The sequence below is a fragment of the Pleurodeles waltl genome, chromosome 6 (genome assembly GCF_031143425.1).
Source record: "Pleurodeles waltl isolate 20211129_DDA chromosome 6, aPleWal1.hap1.20221129, whole genome shotgun sequence".
Lineage (NCBI taxonomy): Eukaryota > Metazoa > Chordata > Amphibia > Caudata > Salamandridae > Pleurodeles > Pleurodeles waltl.
Window position 1 is genome coordinate 1,700,067,775 of NC_090445.1, and position 17,477 is coordinate 1,700,085,251.

At 47.4% G+C, this 17,477-nt stretch overlaps 1 protein-coding gene across 1 annotated transcript in view; it reads right to left on the reverse strand.

The window, feature by feature from the left end:
• STKLD1 (serine/threonine kinase like domain containing 1) overlaps positions 1–17,477 on the reverse strand; it is a 193,346-nt gene that overhangs the window by 109,058 nt on the left and 66,811 nt on the right. Inside the window, exons 13-14 of the mRNA XM_069241796.1 lie at positions 13,148–13,264; positions 11,011–11,151 (exon numbers count right to left, since the gene is read on the reverse strand). Of these exons, the coding sequence (XP_069097897.1) occupies positions 11,011–11,151; positions 13,148–13,264 (258 nt within the window). The remainder of the gene's footprint in view (positions 1–11,010; positions 11,152–13,147; positions 13,265–17,477) is intronic.

Genomic DNA, 17,477 nt, shown 5'->3' on the forward strand with positions numbered 1-17,477 from the left:
AATACCTAGGAGGTCCCATTTTGGTAACCTGGGTTGATCTCCCAGTAGTCCTAGCACTACCATGTCCCATAAGGGCATGAATTGCGTCAGCTTGTCTGTCCACCCCAGGAGCCTGTTGGTTTTGTGCCATAGACGTATTACTATGTCCTGTCGGCCCTTGATGCTGGCCTGGTCGGGGGGGCATACAGCACTCTAAGGTAACCTCCCAGCTGTAAGTGCAGCCTGTCCATGTAATAGGCCGGGTTGTCTGGAGAACCGAAGACCCAACCATTGATATTGGTTAATTGAGCCACCCAGTAATATTTTTGAAAAAAGGGCAATGCACTTCCCCCATTGTGCAATCCTTGTCTAAGTGTTTTTGCGCTATTCTGGCTGGACCTCCATTCCACAACAGTTTCGCCACCTCACTATCAGTGGCCTTGAAGTAGGTATCAGGTACAGAATAGGGTGTGTTTTTCAGTATGCAGAGAAACCTTGGTAGGGCCATCGTTTGAAAAAGGGAATCTCTGCCCAGCAGTATCAATGGAAGTGCCCTCCAGTGGTGCACATCGTGATTCAACCTCTTGAGGGGTGGTAGTAGATTTTTGTTGTAAAAGAGCATTGGGTTCCCTGTGATGTATATCCCCAGATATTGGAATCCCTCGGTCACTAGCTCCACTGGGCAGTCTCTAGGCAAGTGAGGCGGTTGCCCCTGCAAGACATAAATCTGGGATTTACCCTAGTTGATAGTGTATCCAGAATGGTTTTTGTAAATTTGGAATATTTGCATTGGTCTATTCAGCATCAGCTCTGGGTCTGATATGTACAGTAGAATTTCCTCCCACTGATGGGTCTAATGAAGGCTCGAGGGGTTCCAATGTTAGGGCAAATGTTAATGGAGCCAAGGGGCATCCCCACCTCTTGCCCCCGTGGAGGCAGGTCTGTGCCAGACTGCCACTGACCCTTAAAAGTACCAGTGTATCCACCTGAAGAATCCCAAACCAAAGCCCAGCTTTAGCTAAACTTTAAACATGCAGGTCCAGTTAATAGAATTGAAGGCCATACGTGCATCAAGGGCAAACACCACTGCTACCTCTCGGGTCCCCAGGCATCTACTTTCTAGAAACATTTTTAAGAGGTGTGGGGCTAGTTTTGTACATAGCAGTTATATAATTCAATTGGGAGTCCGTTTGGGCCAACTGCCTTACCCGAGGATAGTTCCTGTATTGCAACCACAATCAAAGCTTCCATAATCTCATCATCAAGGGCCTGTCGGTCCTCTTCTGACACACTTGGCAGTTTGATATCAGTTAGGAATTCTCTTGTTTCCCCCACCATAGCTGTCACAGTGGCAGTGTATATTTGGGGATAGTAAGCTGCGAATGTGTTAGAAATCTGCCGACAGTCAAGCACTAAGTCTCCTGTTGGTGTGCACAGCTCTAATACACAGTTACTTAATTGATCTCTTTTGTCTAACCAAGCCAGTAGTTTATTGGCCTTCTTCCCCATATCATGGACACGGTGTTGCATTGCCTTATGGCTCAGTCGTGCTGCGTCTGTCTTCATGTCTCTATTTGTGCTGCTTACGTCTGAGCCTATGTGTAGAGTCAGCAGTTGCGTCTTTTGTCTGGTCCCCTTGAGGATCCGAAGTTCTTCCAGTTTTTCTAGGCATGCTTTTCTTCTTTTTTTTTGTCCCGTTACAGTGGCAAATGCGTGTCCCCGAATGACTGCCTTAAAGGTCTCCTATATTGTCTGGGCGGAGTCAACTGATTGGTTGCTTTCAGTAAAGTAATGTCTGTATCTGACTATAGCTCTTCCTTGATCTTGGGCAGTTTGCGATACCAGGGATTGAGGGAGGTAGGCCCCTGCAGGAGGTCCGTTCCTGCTCCCATCATTGCCACTAGAGGGGAATGGTCTGTTATGCCCAGAGCTAAGTGATGTACTTCTGTAAAGAGATGAATGTGTAGCATTATTGTGAAAATGTAATCTATGCAGGACATACTAACATTTGCCCCAAAAAGGAAAGTAAACTGCTGTTTGTGAGGGTGGAGCACAAACCATTTATCTGTTAGCCATCTAGCTCTCAGTAAGTCTGATAAAGGGCCTTTGTTAGTCTAGGAGACAGAAGGCCACGGGTATCACAAACAGTCAATGTAAAGTTCCCCTCCAATGATCAATCTCCCCTCTGGCAAGCCCAAGAGTTTACCTAGATCTCAAAGCATGGTTTCATTTAGGAATGGTGGAACATACACAGAGCAGATGTTGACAGTCTGTCCCTCCCATTTCCCAGTTAAGGCCACAAAGCTGGCATGGGCATCTGGCCTGGTCTGCTGGATCGCTAACGGTAGCTTTTTCTAAACTAAAAATCCTACATCCCTGGATCCTCTTGTGTATCCTGCATACGCGACTAATTTATAGCCCCATCTGTCAAGCATCTTACAGGAGTGCCCTGTCAAGTGTGTTTCTTCTAGTAGGGCTATGCCAGGGTTACTCTCTGCTTGATTTTGTCACCTAATCCATTAACGATCCATGATAGAAGTGTGATAGGTGACACAACCCTATGTATGTTTGTCATGGTGGGTGCTGGGGTATGTGTCTGGGCCCCTCGCAATCTCGCGGGCCAATGCCTGGGGTCCTAGAGGGACACTCAGTGCATCTCCTGTAATGTATGAAGTGTGTGCTCCGTAACTCAAGGGTGAACAAACAAGGATTCCCCAGAACTCCCCCCTCCCAGCATGACGGGACTAGAACCTCCTGCCTCCCCAAATTTCCAGAGTGCCTGTCGCCCTTTAACTGGTTTAAACAATGGAGAACAGTGGTCCTTCGGTTCTGTCCCCCACCTGGATCCCCTTTCTTGAAAAGGAGTTTCTTGTTACCTGCTGCCTGTCTCAGTCACCTCCCTCTGTCTCGGGCAGTCTGTCTGAGTCCCCGGCCAGTGCAGCTACTGAGCTGCCTCTTCGGTGCCCCTTCAGCGATAGTGATGATGGATCCATATTCTGGGCAGGTAAGGGTCCTCCTCAGACCCGTCCTGGTTCTGTGACCATATCGCTGTGGAGTTATGTTCTGGTGGTTCTGCTTCTGGTGCTGCCGACCCATTTGATGGCAGACCCCCGGCCTCTCCCTTGCTGCTTCTCATGTGATGGAATACCAAGTATTTCTTTCTGCTATCAATCTCAAGTGCGGCGGGAATCGCACTGAGTATCTCAGTTCACATTCCCTGAGAGCTCGTTTTACCTCCGTGAAACTGCGGAGAAGGCGCTGTACCCTTAGGGTGTAATCTGGTTGCACTGCCTATGTGAATCAGCGGGGCACGGCCTGTCACTTGGTGGATAGCGCCTCGATCTCTGTAATTGAAGATCCGGGCTATGATTGTGTGTGGAGGGGCCCCTGGCTTCAGCGGGAGTACCCGGGACCCTGTGTGCCCTTTCCACTGAAAAGTATATGGAGAGACCACGTGGTTGCAGTTTAAGGATGATGTCTTCTTACAAAGAGGGCTGTTGTGGGTCTCTCGGCCCCTTCTGGCACTCAGCAAATGTGATTGTGCCTCCAGCGCCCCTCAAAGTCCTCCAGTTTCGCACCTAGTAACTCCATGGTATCACGTGTGTCCTTTACCTTACTATAAGGGAGGCAACGGGGAGGGGGCGGGGTGCGTGAGAGAATTCACCGCTGGTTGGCTCTGTATTCCCTGCGGCCTACTGGTTTGCCTCCCTAGGGTTCCTCCTCACCCGGTGTTATGGAGCAGGATGATATTGTGTTGGGTGAAGACACCTTGTACAGCAGCCGTAGACCAATCTCTGCAGTCTTAACCGCAAAGTCACTCTGCGGGTGTGGGGGTCTCCGGTGCCCCTGCATACTGTCTCAATATGAGTCCCCATGGGAGGGCCAACGCAGTGGCCCCGAGATTGACTGCCAGGGCAGGTACCTTGAGGTAGTGTTAGTGTCTCAACCTTGGGCAGTGATTCCCAGTGGCGACAGGGCGGTGTCTCTGTACCCCTAACCAGTGCTTTAAATGGGCCGGTACTCTCCGGTACGGAGTACCGGCACTTTTTTATTTTGAGATGGAGAGTACCGGCATATCTCAAGAAAACCGTAATACTTTTAATTGGAGAGTAACAGAACTTCTCAGAAACAAGCAGGTACTCTGATACAGAGTACCTTCACTTCTATTTTTCCATTTAAAGCACTGCCCCTAACCCTGTCGGTTACTCCAGGGCAGCTGGAGGGCTCGAGGCTCAAGCCGATAGGGTGGTGGGCACAATTCCCTGTCCGTGCGGTGGCCTTCTAGACAATAGCTCTTGGTGCGGAGTAGAGCGCAGCACAACTACTGGGCGGCCTGAGTTCCCTAGGGGCAACACAAACCATATACTCCAAAAGTGGAATGCGAACCACCAATGGACCCCAAACCTATGTGAGCTTGTAGAAGGTCACTGGGACTGTAAGAAAACAGTGAGGGTTAGAAAAATAGCCCACCCCAAGACCCTGAAAAGTAGGTGTAAAGTGCACCTATATTCCCCAGAGAGCACAGAAGTCGTGATAGGGGAATTCTGCAAGGAAGACCAACACCAGCAATGCAACCAAAGTGGATTTCCGGACCTGAGTACCTGTGGAACAAGGGGACCAAGTCCAAGAGTCGCGACAATGTCGAGAGAGGGCAGATGCCCAGGAAATGCCAGCTGAGGGTGCAAAGAAGCTGCCACCGGATGGTAGAAGCTGTGGATTCTGCAAGAACGAAGAGGACTAGGAACTTCCCCTTTGGAGAATGGATGTCCCACGTCGTGAAGAAGCTTGCAGAGGTGTTCCCACGCAGAAAGACCACAAATAAGCCTTGCTAGCTGCAAGGGTCGTGGTTAGGGTTTTTGGATGCTGCTGTGGCCCAGGAGGGACCAGGATGTCACCCCTTGGATGAGGAGACAGAGTGGGTGGCCAGCAAGTCAGGGAGCCCTCACAGAAGCAGGCAACACCCGCAGAAGTACCGGAACAGGCACTTGGAAGAGGAGTGAACCAGAGTCCACCCGAAGACACAAAAGGGAATCCCACGATGCCGGAGGACAACTCAGAAGGTTGTGCACTGCAGGTTAGAGTGTCGGGGACCCAGGCTTGGCTGTGCACAAAGGAAATCCTGGAAGAGTGCACAGGAGCTGGAGCAGCTGCAAATCACGCGGTACCCCGCAATGCAGTCTAGCGTGGGAGGCAAGGACTTACCTCCACCAAACTTGGACTGAAGAGTCACTGGACTGTGGGAATCACTTGGGCAGAGTTGCTGAGTTCCAGGGACCATGCTCGTCGTGCTGAGAGGGGACCCAGAGGACCGGTGATGCAGTCTTTTGTTACCTGCGGTTGCAGGGGGGAAGATTCCGTCGACCCACGGGAGATTTCTTCAGAGCTCCTGGTGCAAGAAGGAGGCAGGCTACCCCCAGAACATGCACCACCAGGAAACAGGCGAGAGAGCAGCAGGATCAGCGATACAGGGTTGCAGTAGTCGTCTTTGCTACTTTGTTGCGGTTTTGCAGGTGTCCTGAGCAGTCAGCAGTCAATCCTTTGGCAGAAGGTGAAGAGAGAGATGCAGAGGAACTCGGATGAGCACTTGCATTAGTTATCTAAAGAATTCCCCAAAGCAGAGACTCTAAATAGCCAGAAAAGGAGGTTTGGCTACCTAAGAAGGAGGAAAGGCTAGCAACACAGGTAAGAGCCTATCAGAAAGAGTCTCTGACGTCACCTGATGGCACTGGCCACTCAGAGCAGTCCAGTGTGCCAGCAACACCTCTGTTTCCAAGATGGCAGAGGTCTGGGACACACTGGAGGAGCTCTGGGCACCTCCCCTGGGAGGTGCAGGTCAGGGGAGTGGTCACTCCCCTTTCCTTTGTCCAGTTTCGCGCCAGAGCAGGGCTGGGGGATCCCTGAACCGGTGTAGACTGGCTTATGCAGAGGTGGGCACCATCTGTGCCCATCAAAGCATTTCCAGAGGCTGGGGGAGGCTACTCCTCCCTAGCCCTGACACCTTTTTCCAAAGGGAGAGGGTTTAACACCCTCTCTCTGAGGAAGTCCTTTGTTCTGCCTTCCTGGGCCAAGCCTGGCTGGACCCCAGGAGGGCAGAAACCTGTCTGAGGGGTTGGCAGCAGCTGCAGTGAAACCCCGGGAAAGGTAGTTTGGCAGTACCCCGGTCTGTGCTAGAGTCTCGGGGGATCATGGAATTGTCTCCCCGACGCCAGAATGGCATTGGGGTGACAATTCCATGATCTTAGACATGTTACATGGCCATGTTCGGAGTTACCATTGTGACGCTATACATAGGTAGTGACCTATGTATAGTGCACGCGTGAAATGGTGTCCCCGCACTCACAAAGTCCAGGGAATTTGCCCTGAACAATGTGGGGGCACCTTGGCTAGTGCCAGGGTGCCCCCACACGAAGTAACTTAGCACCCAACCTTCACCAGGTGAAGGTTGGACATATAGGTGACTTATAAGTTACTTATGTGTAGTGTAAAATGGCTGTGAAATAATGTGGGCATTATTTCACTCAGGCTGCAGCGGCAGGCCTTGGTAAGAATTGTCAGAGCTCCCTATGAGTGGCAAAAGAAATGCTGCAGCCCATAGGGATCTCCTGGAACCCCAATACCCTGGGTACCTCAGTACCATATACTAGGGAAATATAAGGGTGTTCCAGTATGCCAATATGAATTGGTAAAATTGGTCACTAGCCTGTTAGTGACAATTTGTAAAGTAGAGAGAGCATAACCACTGAGGTTCTGGTTAGCAGAGCCTCAGTGAGACAGTTAGGCATCACACAGGGAACACATACATATAGGCCACAAACTTATGAGCACTGGAGTCCTGGCTAGCAGGGTCCCAGTGACACATAACAAAGATACTGACAACATAGGGTTTTTACTATGAGCACTGGGCCCTGGCTAGCCGGATCCCAGTGAGACAGTGAAAACACCCTGACATATAATCACAAACAGGCCAAAAGTGGGGGTAACAAGGCTAGAAAGAGGCTACTTTCTCACACAACCCCCCCCCCCCCCCCAAACGAAGGACAATAACCTTGGCCAGTTGAGACTTTATTGTCTAAGTGGTGATAAGTAGAGAGTAGCTCTGCAATAGACTGGTTACTCCCTTTATCATCCACTATATGGTTACTTCCCTGTGGGGATGTAAACCACCCTGTTTGAAGTTTTTTTTAGCTAAGCAAAAATGTGAAGATATATTTTCAGAGTTTCTATCAGTAAGTTTTAGTTTAGAACAGTGGGAATTGTCCACTGGACCTATTTCTAGTGATGAGAATGCCAGACAGGGATGCTGTCTCAGTAAAGCCATAGTTGGGCAAAAACTTTGTCCATATGGCTGGAAGAGAGAACAGGGATGCTGTTTCTCTTGAGTTGGAGCAGGACAGGGATGCTGTCCTATGAGCTCCACACTAGGGCAGGGCTGCTGTCCTAAGTGTTGTGAGGCAGTGCAGGGTTTCTGCACTAAAGTTTCTCTGGGAGGGTTGGAGGGATGCTCCATGTTAACTAAAATGGTGTTCTTTTTCTCACCAATGTTAGTTATCCCACAGAGAGGTACTTCCCCCTCAGGGAGTACAGTTTTGCCAACTGATGATTCCCTTGGAGCAGGTGCCACCCTAGGAGAGGTTTCTCCCACCACAGGAATGGTATCCTGAATGGCAGGGTGGGTAGGGGATTCTGTGATACCCTTTTTACCTGTTGATGGAGAGGGATCCTGAGTTTTCAGGCATTTTTCTCTCCTTTGCTTTTTCATTTCAGTAGAAATGAGAGGGAACAATTCCTCAGGGATACCCAGCATGGCTATACAACTCTACCTCAGCCCAACCTCAGGTCATGAACGTGCCCCACCCCCTTTTCCACAAAAGTCCCCCAAAGTGACATCTCGTTAGCATTGTGCATTTAGATGGAATGAAGCGCCGTGATAACGGTCTGAGGGCAACAGATTTAGGGCCTGATTTAGGTCTTGGCGGAGGGTGTTACTCCATCACAAACATGTGGATATCCGTTGGCCGTACTATGAGCCCATTGTATCCTATGGAGATTGTAATACAGCGAACAGAGTAACCGTCACGTTTGAGATAGTGCAACCCGTCCGCCAAGATCTAAATCAGGCCCGTAATATTTATTTGTTACCTAAAAGCAGTGTGAAGGAGAATAATCACAAATTAAAATACTCCTGTAAAATCAAGATAACATCCACATAACTTTACAAAGGGTAACAAAATAAGACCATCCACAGGTCCTTCAAGGACTTCTCACTTTGCAGCTCCTGCAGTTTGTCCGACCCCGCTCAGAGGGTATGGGGCAGACAGGGGCATTGGGCCACAATCACAGTAAGTGAGGTTCTTTGCCACTGCTGACCTAAGGCCTGTACAATATGGCTCTGCAAAGTGAGCCATGTACGTCCTTTCAAGACTTGACTCTCGGGTGCTGAGGGTTAGCAGTCCGAGGCCTCTGACGGAGTTAGGGGTACTGTGGGGCCACAGACTCAGAATTCAACACTCAAACAGACGCAATAAATCATTGTCCAACCCAACGCATGTCTTTTCAGGAAAGGAAAGTGCATTAACACCACAGCAGTATGCAATAATACATAATATGATGAGGGTACAACTACATGGGTATATGAGCTCACCCACAGGCTCTTAATGAAGCACCCATCCACTATGTACCCTTAGCCATACTCTACGGTGACCCCCAATTTCTGTGCTGACCTCTGTACAAATCTAGTTTGAGCATGCTTAGGCACAGGTGTAAGTTTCACGCAGTGTGATGCTTGGCTCCTTTGGCAGTTGCGGCTTTCAAGCCAGCCTGCGCGTGCTGTGCTTTGGCAGTTGTGACCCCCAGGCCAGTGTGGAGGGTGATTGGCTTTGGCAATGATAGGCCCCTAGGCCAGTCTGCTGGGTGCTTGTCTTCTTCAGCAGTTGCAGACTCAAGGGCAGATCCCCTGCTTTGGCAGTGATGCCTCTTCCAAGGTGGCGCCAAACATCAGCAACAGCAGTCCTTCTTGTAGGGGTGACAGACAACACAATGATCCATATTTCACAGTTTATCGATGCAGTTCACCAACAGAATCATGCTCTGGGAAACTGAATAATCCCTTAGAACACTGGTTGGTCCAGTTGACTGTCCCTTTTTTCAGAAAGCTTCTTCTTGGTGTTGCACACACCAAGAACACAGTTGGGCTTCACTTGCATGGTCAGGTACTCTCCTTCCCTCTTTGAGCAAGCAGGCCTCTATACTCTAGGAAGGTTCATAGATTCTCCAGTAGACTTCAGGTCCTCTCATCTCTAAGAGTCTGGTGGTCTCACAGACACTTTTTTCGGGTTCTTTGCTGGGAACTTGCTTCCTTAGTCGAGGAAAACATAGAAGTATCACTTTCGACTGTTGAAGGTCCTGGAACTGGTTTGGGTCGATGCTTTACAAATTGTTCTCGCACAAGGCAGTGATGATGTGGGCTCTGGGCAAGAATATCCAAACTATGGGCACAATTAAATGCAACAAGCCTGCCACTTCAGGAAATCTGATGACAGCCATGAGCAATCAGAGACAAAAAAATGGCAGGCCCAGCCTAGACATTTCCTCACCTTAACAACAGAATCTGCTGACTCACCCCCCACCTCTCCAGCACCATCTACCAAATAGCAGTTTGCAAGAAAATCAGACCAGCAATCCCTTGCAAAAAGGTCATCAGAGAATTTCCAAAGGCTAACCCTCTGTCCACTGTCCCGGTGTCAGTGTCTGAGTCCGAGTCCCTCCAGCCACAGGAATGCAAGTGTTAGACCTCTACTTTCTGTGGAAGCTGGATCCATCCATCATCTTGGCAAATTGTGACCAACAGGCCACCCAAAATGTATCCCACTGGTCCCAGCAAACATCTTTAGGTTGAGCAGAGTCTTCCTGTAAGCTAGATGAAGCACATACACAATGTATAAATGCACTTGACACACACTGAATGTCAGCAGAACAGTCCTGGGGGGGCAGACTGAACTGGAACTTTTACCCTAGTGGGGTTGAAAGGCCACACTCTTTTCTGACACAGGAAGGAGGCCTGTTCAGGACTAAAAACTCTCAACAGTCAATATGCTACCACCACTCCATTCCATTAACAACCCAAGGCACAGACATTAGACATAAGTCAACAAAAGAGGGCTCGCTTAGGGGACTCCTCCTGGTCACAGAATCATTTTTGCACCCTATCATTGGCATAAATAGGCCTTGGATGCAGAATGCATGCTCAGTGTTAGCTGGGCTGGTAAAAAGTTAGGATTGCAGTTCCACATGCAGTTGGGTGACTCAAGGCATGTGTACATAGCTGTGGACCATGCAGGAGACATTTCTTGTCCCAGCGTCATGGCTCAGAAAAGAAGGGCTATGACAAAAATATAATGAGTTTTCCAACAAGCATTGTATGAAAACAGAAATGTCCAGTCAGTTTTCAGTAATGTCACTGATCTCTACTCTTACAGCTAAGAGACATTGTTTGGTATATTTAACCTTAGTGTGATATTGTGGAGCCCTCTAATGATGTCAGTGAACCCTAAGAACTGCTATACAGTCCAGGTATGATGTTGCTGTGATCTACTGTGATGTCACTGAAGCATACAGTGATGTCATAGAGCCCTTCATGATGCTATTCAGTCCAGTACAGTGATGTCACTGAACACTACAGCAAATTCATTGTAAATATGATGACATCCCTCAGCTTTCATCCCTCAGCTACACTGTAAGATCAATGGGTCTGTTAGGATGTGTTTCATCCATTTTGTGATGTCATTTGCCCTGATTTTGTGTTGTATAGAACATTGTTTGCCAATTCCTTGGACTCAGCATTCAGCTCTGTTGTGTTCTTTAGTCCACTGTGATGTGTTGAGTCTTATGGGATATCACTGAAGCCTGCTATTATTTCATGTGATGTCTGTCTAAAGGTGACAACCTTCTTAGGTTTCTGAATAAAAGTGTCGTTGATTTCAAATATAAGACCAGTCTACCAAAGAAGGAAGAGTGAATGAGCAGATCACTTACCACTACCGGACACCATCATGAGCAGCTGACATGCCATGGTGAGCAGCTCAACGCTGCTGGGGAAAGTTCGGATGGCTTCTAGTAGGGCACTGATTAGTTCTTCACTGGTCAGTATGTCATCTTCCAGGCCTTCTTCTAGAACTGGTAAGGAAGAAAGCAATAAATGATCAGCTACTAGGCTCATTTTGCTAATGTCACATGTGATGAAAGACATAGGCCCTCATTATGTCATTGGTGGTAAAAAAAAAACTGCCACCGCGGTGACGGCCGCCAAAATACCGCCACCATGGCTACCATCCGTCCACCATACTATGATCACTGCCGAACGTCCGCCACAAGAAAGGCGGAAATCCGGCAGTGATCATACTGGCGGAAGGTGGTAAGCTGGCGCTGCTACCACCAGCACCGCCACACCAGTTGAGCGCCGCCAGCCGTATCATGACCTGTGATACGGCCTGGTGGTGTTCATCTGGTGGGCGCTGCTGGCGGTAGCAGCGCCCCTTCCCGTTCCCTGCCGGAAGACCACCTGGAAGAAGGTAAATTAGGCTTCCGACAGGTGGGGTGGGGGTCGGGGTGTTGTGTGTGGTTGTGTGCATGAATGTGTGACTGTGCATGAATGCGTCTGTGTGTGTAGTGTTGTTTGCGTGGGTGTATGCATGTGTGTGAACGCATGTAAGAATGGTAAAGTGAGTGCGTGTCTGCATGTCAGTGTGAATGTGTGTAAGAATGTGTTCGAGCATGACTGGACATATGCGTGTATGAATGCGTGTATGCCAGTATGAGTGAGTGGGTGTATGCTTGGTGCGTGTATGCGTGGTGCGTGTCTGCAGGTATGTGCGTGTATGGGGTGGGTGAGAGGATCAGAAGGGGGGGTGAGAGCATCAGAAGGGGGGGATTTTGGATGGAGAGGGGGTGGGGGGCATCAGTTGGGTGTGGAGGGGGGTGGGGGAGCCGCCTACCAGTGACAGGGAGGGAATTCCCTGTCACCAAACGCCACGGAAACCATGGTGGTAGGCAGGCTCAAAATGCCGGCCGCCGGGCTGGAGACTGACATCTCCGGCCCGGCGGCTGCTACACCCATGGCGGTCTGAGTGAAGTGGCGGGTTGGCTGCAGACACCCAGCCATTCTCATAATGTGGCGGTATGTACCGCCAGCCTGTTGGCGGTACCGCTGTCACATAACCACTCACCGCTGGGGTCATAATGACCCCCATAGTGATGCTGCTTCCATCATTGTTGCTTCCATGTTATTCCTGCAGCACTGCCAGCCTTATGACCACTGTACAGGTGAAACGTTTTGATTCTAAGGTGATGAGTAGAGACAAAATGTCATACATTTCTACAGGTGTGTCATGTTTGAAATCTAGTTTATCCAGCTTCTCTATGCCTACCTGCAATCATACAAAGACACTTCTCAATGGGTTAGAAATTCCCTGCTTGATCTTTCCATTATCCTGCTAAGGAGACACCAGCTAGGCGCATCCCTGATCATGCTTTTAGGAAATCAGGCAGTATTCAATAGGTAGTGACAATGGTAATGAATGTAGTTCAACATCACCCTTTGTTAGAAAAAAATGCTGGCATAGAAGCAAAAGGCTCTGCGATGATTCTTGGCTCAACTTTAATGCTAATACTTCCACATATCTGTGTGCCACTGTGCGATGCTTAGAAATGTGCCATATTCTATCTGCACTACTGAGTTCCCAAAACAATGAGGCAGAACAATGTAGGCACTGGTGTGACATATATATGGTCAATATTCTAGAAGATCTTACATGTTCCTCATCCCAACCTGGAAGCCGAAAGGCATCACACAAGGGAAGAAACTGAAATAAAGTGTACAAGAGTGAAATTAGTGACAGTGCCAGCTTATATGAAATACTATCTATCTAATTTGTTAACCACTAGCAACAGAATGTCAATGATCTAATTTTCAGATGAGTAATTAAACAAAATTACCCAATCTACTGTTTTGGAAATTGGGTATTATGTGTAAAAGGTATTACTACAGAGCTGCTGAGGAGAAACTGAAATATGACAGACTTTGGTTTATCCCTCCTGGCTTTAGTAAGCCTTGGTGTGGTGACAAAACTCTCAATTTTCATTTCATCCAATAGATCTCTACTAAGGCTTGTACCTTGTCCAGTGAGATCCTTCAGCACGCGAAAGCCTTCCAACTGTACATCCATGGAGCCGCTGTATAATCTCATTGTTTGGGCCACAATCTGTACGATATCTGTTCGGAGGCAGAAAGCTGCAGAAAGAGCAGAGTGTACTTAGATGTTACATAGATATGGAAATGGGTCTCCACCCAACATATGCCTATTTACTTCATGTAAACTTATCAGTGAATTTCCAGCAATCCATTTGTTTGTTAAAGGCCCTGAACTGCCACAGCCCTCTACAGGACTCAGTTGCGGCTGGCGACTTGAAAAAGTGGTGGGTGGCGGGGAATAAAACAAAAATAAACAATAAAAGAAAATAAACACCCAAACATCTACGTCACTCTCTGCTGCACTGCAAGCACAGGCTCCTATCCTGCCGTGCACTAATCATGACGCTGCTCAGAACAGCGTTATGTTTGGCTGGGGTGTCCCGGCTGGGCGCTCCAGCGCAGACTGGGAGCCTGTGCAGGCTCTCCCCAACTCAGCAACACAGTGCCAGGTTGGAGAGAGCCCTTTTGTGCATGTGTGTTTGGCCGGCCCGAGACGGCCGGCCAAAACATACATGCGCAATGAGGGGAGTGCTCTGTGCAGTTCCCTCACTGCTCGTCACCCCATGGCCCCACCCATTTAGAAATAAAAGGATAATAAACATTGTTTATTATCCTTTTATTTTTAAAGGTTTGCACCTCCTGCTGCTGCTGGCGGGAGAACAACGCTTCTCCGCCAAAGCGGAGGAGCCGCCCCTGCCAGGACTATTGACTCTCTTAGAGGGTAACAACCACAAATCATCTTCTCTACCTAAACTTGCACTCCAGTGCTGTCTCTTGTAGAGCACTGCACTGATCCTAGATATGTTTGTGCTCCATAAATAACATACAAACATCCAAATAAACCTAGCCCCTTCTCCACAATTTACTTAAAGGGGCTCATTGTGTAGGTTCAGCCACGTACACTCACTGGAAAGTGCACTTGTGAAGCAGGTCAGAGGCAACCACTTGCCAGGGTTGACACATTGACGCTGACCAATGGGTGTCACCTACTTACAGAAGGTGTGATTTCAGGCATAGGTGACACGTGCATCCTTCTAATCAACAAGAAGTCTTAATTGCTTACTAAAGGCATGAGTACTAAGGCCAAGAAAGAGAGCAATATATTTTTTTCTATTGTTCCCTATACTGTTTTGACTCTTATTGATAGTTCAACTCTGTTTTATTGAGTTTTAGGAACAAAACAAAAAACATACTCCCACCTACAAAAGCTGACGGGTGGGGCTGGCAATGCTGACTAAGATCGGAAGGGTGGAGGGAAAAAGAGGGAAGGGTACACAACAGAGTGAAATATGGGGGACAGTAAAGGAAGCAATACAAGAAACCCAACATCAAATGCTCCTCTTCCTCACCTCTCCATTTACATGATACTTTGAATGGGGAGGCCTCATCCTGGTTTCTTTCAAGTTACTGAAGTTTCTGGACCTTCCCTAGCTGCATCTCCTGAGTGGTATCTGTCACATACCCAGGTCTTCATGGGCAATGGCATAAACCACTGTTCCTCTCTAGAGCTCTGGTCTGAGAGGAGTTTCCACATCTCATGAAGGGGGAAGTAATGTCTGAGCCATCTGTCAGCAGGCTAATGCCAATTAGTCTATTGAAGGCCCAGGCAGGTATGGTGTAACTTCCTTAAATCCACTTTTCCGAAATATTTATTAAAATCTGAAATCACCATTGGAATGTATGCTTAATGTTTAATAAACATTAAAACTAGTGTTTAAGTTATTTCAGTATTTTTCCCAATCCAGAGATAGTAGGACTCAGCATAGCTACAGCATCTAACATTGAAAATAGATTTTAAGGGACAGCCACTGTAGGTATATGCCAACATTAAATTCAGGCATGTACCACCTTTAAACACTAGGCGCCCTACCTTGTGGGCTACCAGCCCTTCTTAGGGGTGACTCTTAATTGACAAATGTAGGGTTCTTTCCTGTCAACAAATTTTGCCTGCAGGTATAAAAGCTGCAGGAGTTAGGCTACACAGGTAGGCCTGAAGCCATGTAATATTTAACTTTTATATTTCCTTGAATGTTTCATACACCATATTCTATGGCCTTGCAGGGAATGAAATATACCAATTAGGAGTTAGTCAATTATACCTGTACCATGGTTTAGGGTCAGAGCACATACACTGGGCCCTGAACAGCAATGCTCCAGTGTACAGAGATCAAAATCAGCAATTCTACTCAGCAAAGAAATGGGGGTGTCCACACAAAAGGTGACACTTTCTCACACTGTTGTACAGTTTGATCCTACTTCCCAAATAATGCTCTTGTTTGAGGCTGAAGCATTACACAACAACATCCTGCAAGAAGTGACCATAGGAGTGATTGAGCAACTCCTGTATAAACGTGATTGTGAATGCAATAAGTGTGTGGTATGGTCAATCAACGGTGCCACTCTAGTAGTAAAAATATAACTATTTTCAATTTAAACATGGCTTATATCTACAGATAGTAGGCACTGGCATGGTTTGTTCCTGTGCTTTAACTATGGCAAAACTTTATATCCTTTATTTGAAATACAAATTCATATTCAAAGTTATGAAACTTCAAAATTATCATCAAAATATGGTAAAGGTTTGTAGATTATATTTTAGTCACTGAAGGCGTTGAAACTGAAGCTGGGCGTTTCCATGAATGCGTAGATAACAAAGGCCTACATTTATATTGCACCATGAGTATTAGTATGAACTTTGTGACATTTCTTGACTTTGAATTCTCAGCAAACGATGGCAAGATCAACACTCACATGTTCTCAAAACCAACAGACATAAATTCCTATTAAGTTTTGGGAGTGACAATCTAAAATCATTACAGGACAATTTACTAATAGGGCAATTTTTACAAGTCGAAGGAACTGCTCATACCTCCCTCCTTACAAAAGGGTAAAGAATTAGATAATAAACTCAAGGAACAAAATTAGCTATAGCATCTGACTGAAAAAGCAGAAAAGCACACTAGAAACAAAAACAGAGAAACACTATTGGAAACTTTTGGGAATCTGAAAAATAGCAGAAAACATTGCGCATCACCATACCCATATCACTGATAAATATTGCCATTGCCTCAATCTAGGCTATCCACAACTGGAAAGCCATCTATTTGCATTAAAACAAGACACAATACTAGAGATTAAATAATACATATAATACGTCCATCACTGTTGAAAAATAAGTCACAGATCATTCTACTGAACAATTCACCAGGATTGTGTTATTTTCCAAGTAAAATATGTAGTGCACACAAACTACAAAGAGAAAAGAATTGGACTTAGGCCTAGCAAATCCAGGACAACAAAGATCATATACAACTGCAGCAATTCTTTCCTCACAGGAAAGGCAGTACATTGATTTCTGGACACGCAGCCTCAGTTCCTTACTGCGGTGCGGGGTCGAAGACAAATTGACGCCCCAGGAATGATGCATAGAAAATCCAGATGCAATGTGTTGATGTAGCCGCGGGTTGAAACAGGTGCTTCACTGATTCTGTAGCTGTGAGACAGGTGCTACATTGATTCTTCAGCCGAGGGACGTCAATTTGTCTGCCACAGCGCATCGGTGTGTGGATATTCTTCGTCAGGTCACCAGCTTACACTTTCAATGGCCCAGAGGCTGGAGTTGGCACCACTTGGCAAGTCAGGATTCTCAGCAGAAGAGCCCAGGCACTGGCAGATGAAGTCTTTGATGTCCCTGAGACTTCTAACAGGAGATAAGCTCAGTTCAAGCCCTTGGAAAACCATGAAAAGCAGGATGTAGAAAGCAAAGTCCAGTTGTTTCTCTCCCAGGACAGAAGCAGCAAGCAGCAGGCACGTACAACAAAGCAACAGGCAAAGTGGCAGTCCCTCCTACGGCATCTAGCTTTTCTTCCTGGCAAAATGTCCCCAGTCCAGAAGTGCTCTAACTTTGTGGGGTCAGAGGTCCAGTACGTATACTCATTTCTACATTTGAAGCACTCATACCCATTTCTACCTTTGAAGATAGCAAACTTAACACAAAAGTCTTTGTAGTGCACAAGCCCCTGCCTTTCCTGCTCTGGCCCCAGACACACACCGCAGGGGTCGGAGACTGATTTGTGTAAGGACAGACACAGCCCTATTCAGGTGGAAGTGTCAGTTCCTCCCACCACTCTAGCCCAGAAAGACCCATCAGGATATGTAGGACACATCTCAGCTCCCTTTGTGTGACTGTCTAAAGTAAATTCACAGAGAACCCAACTGTTAGTCTGAACCAGACGTGTATTCCACAGCCAGG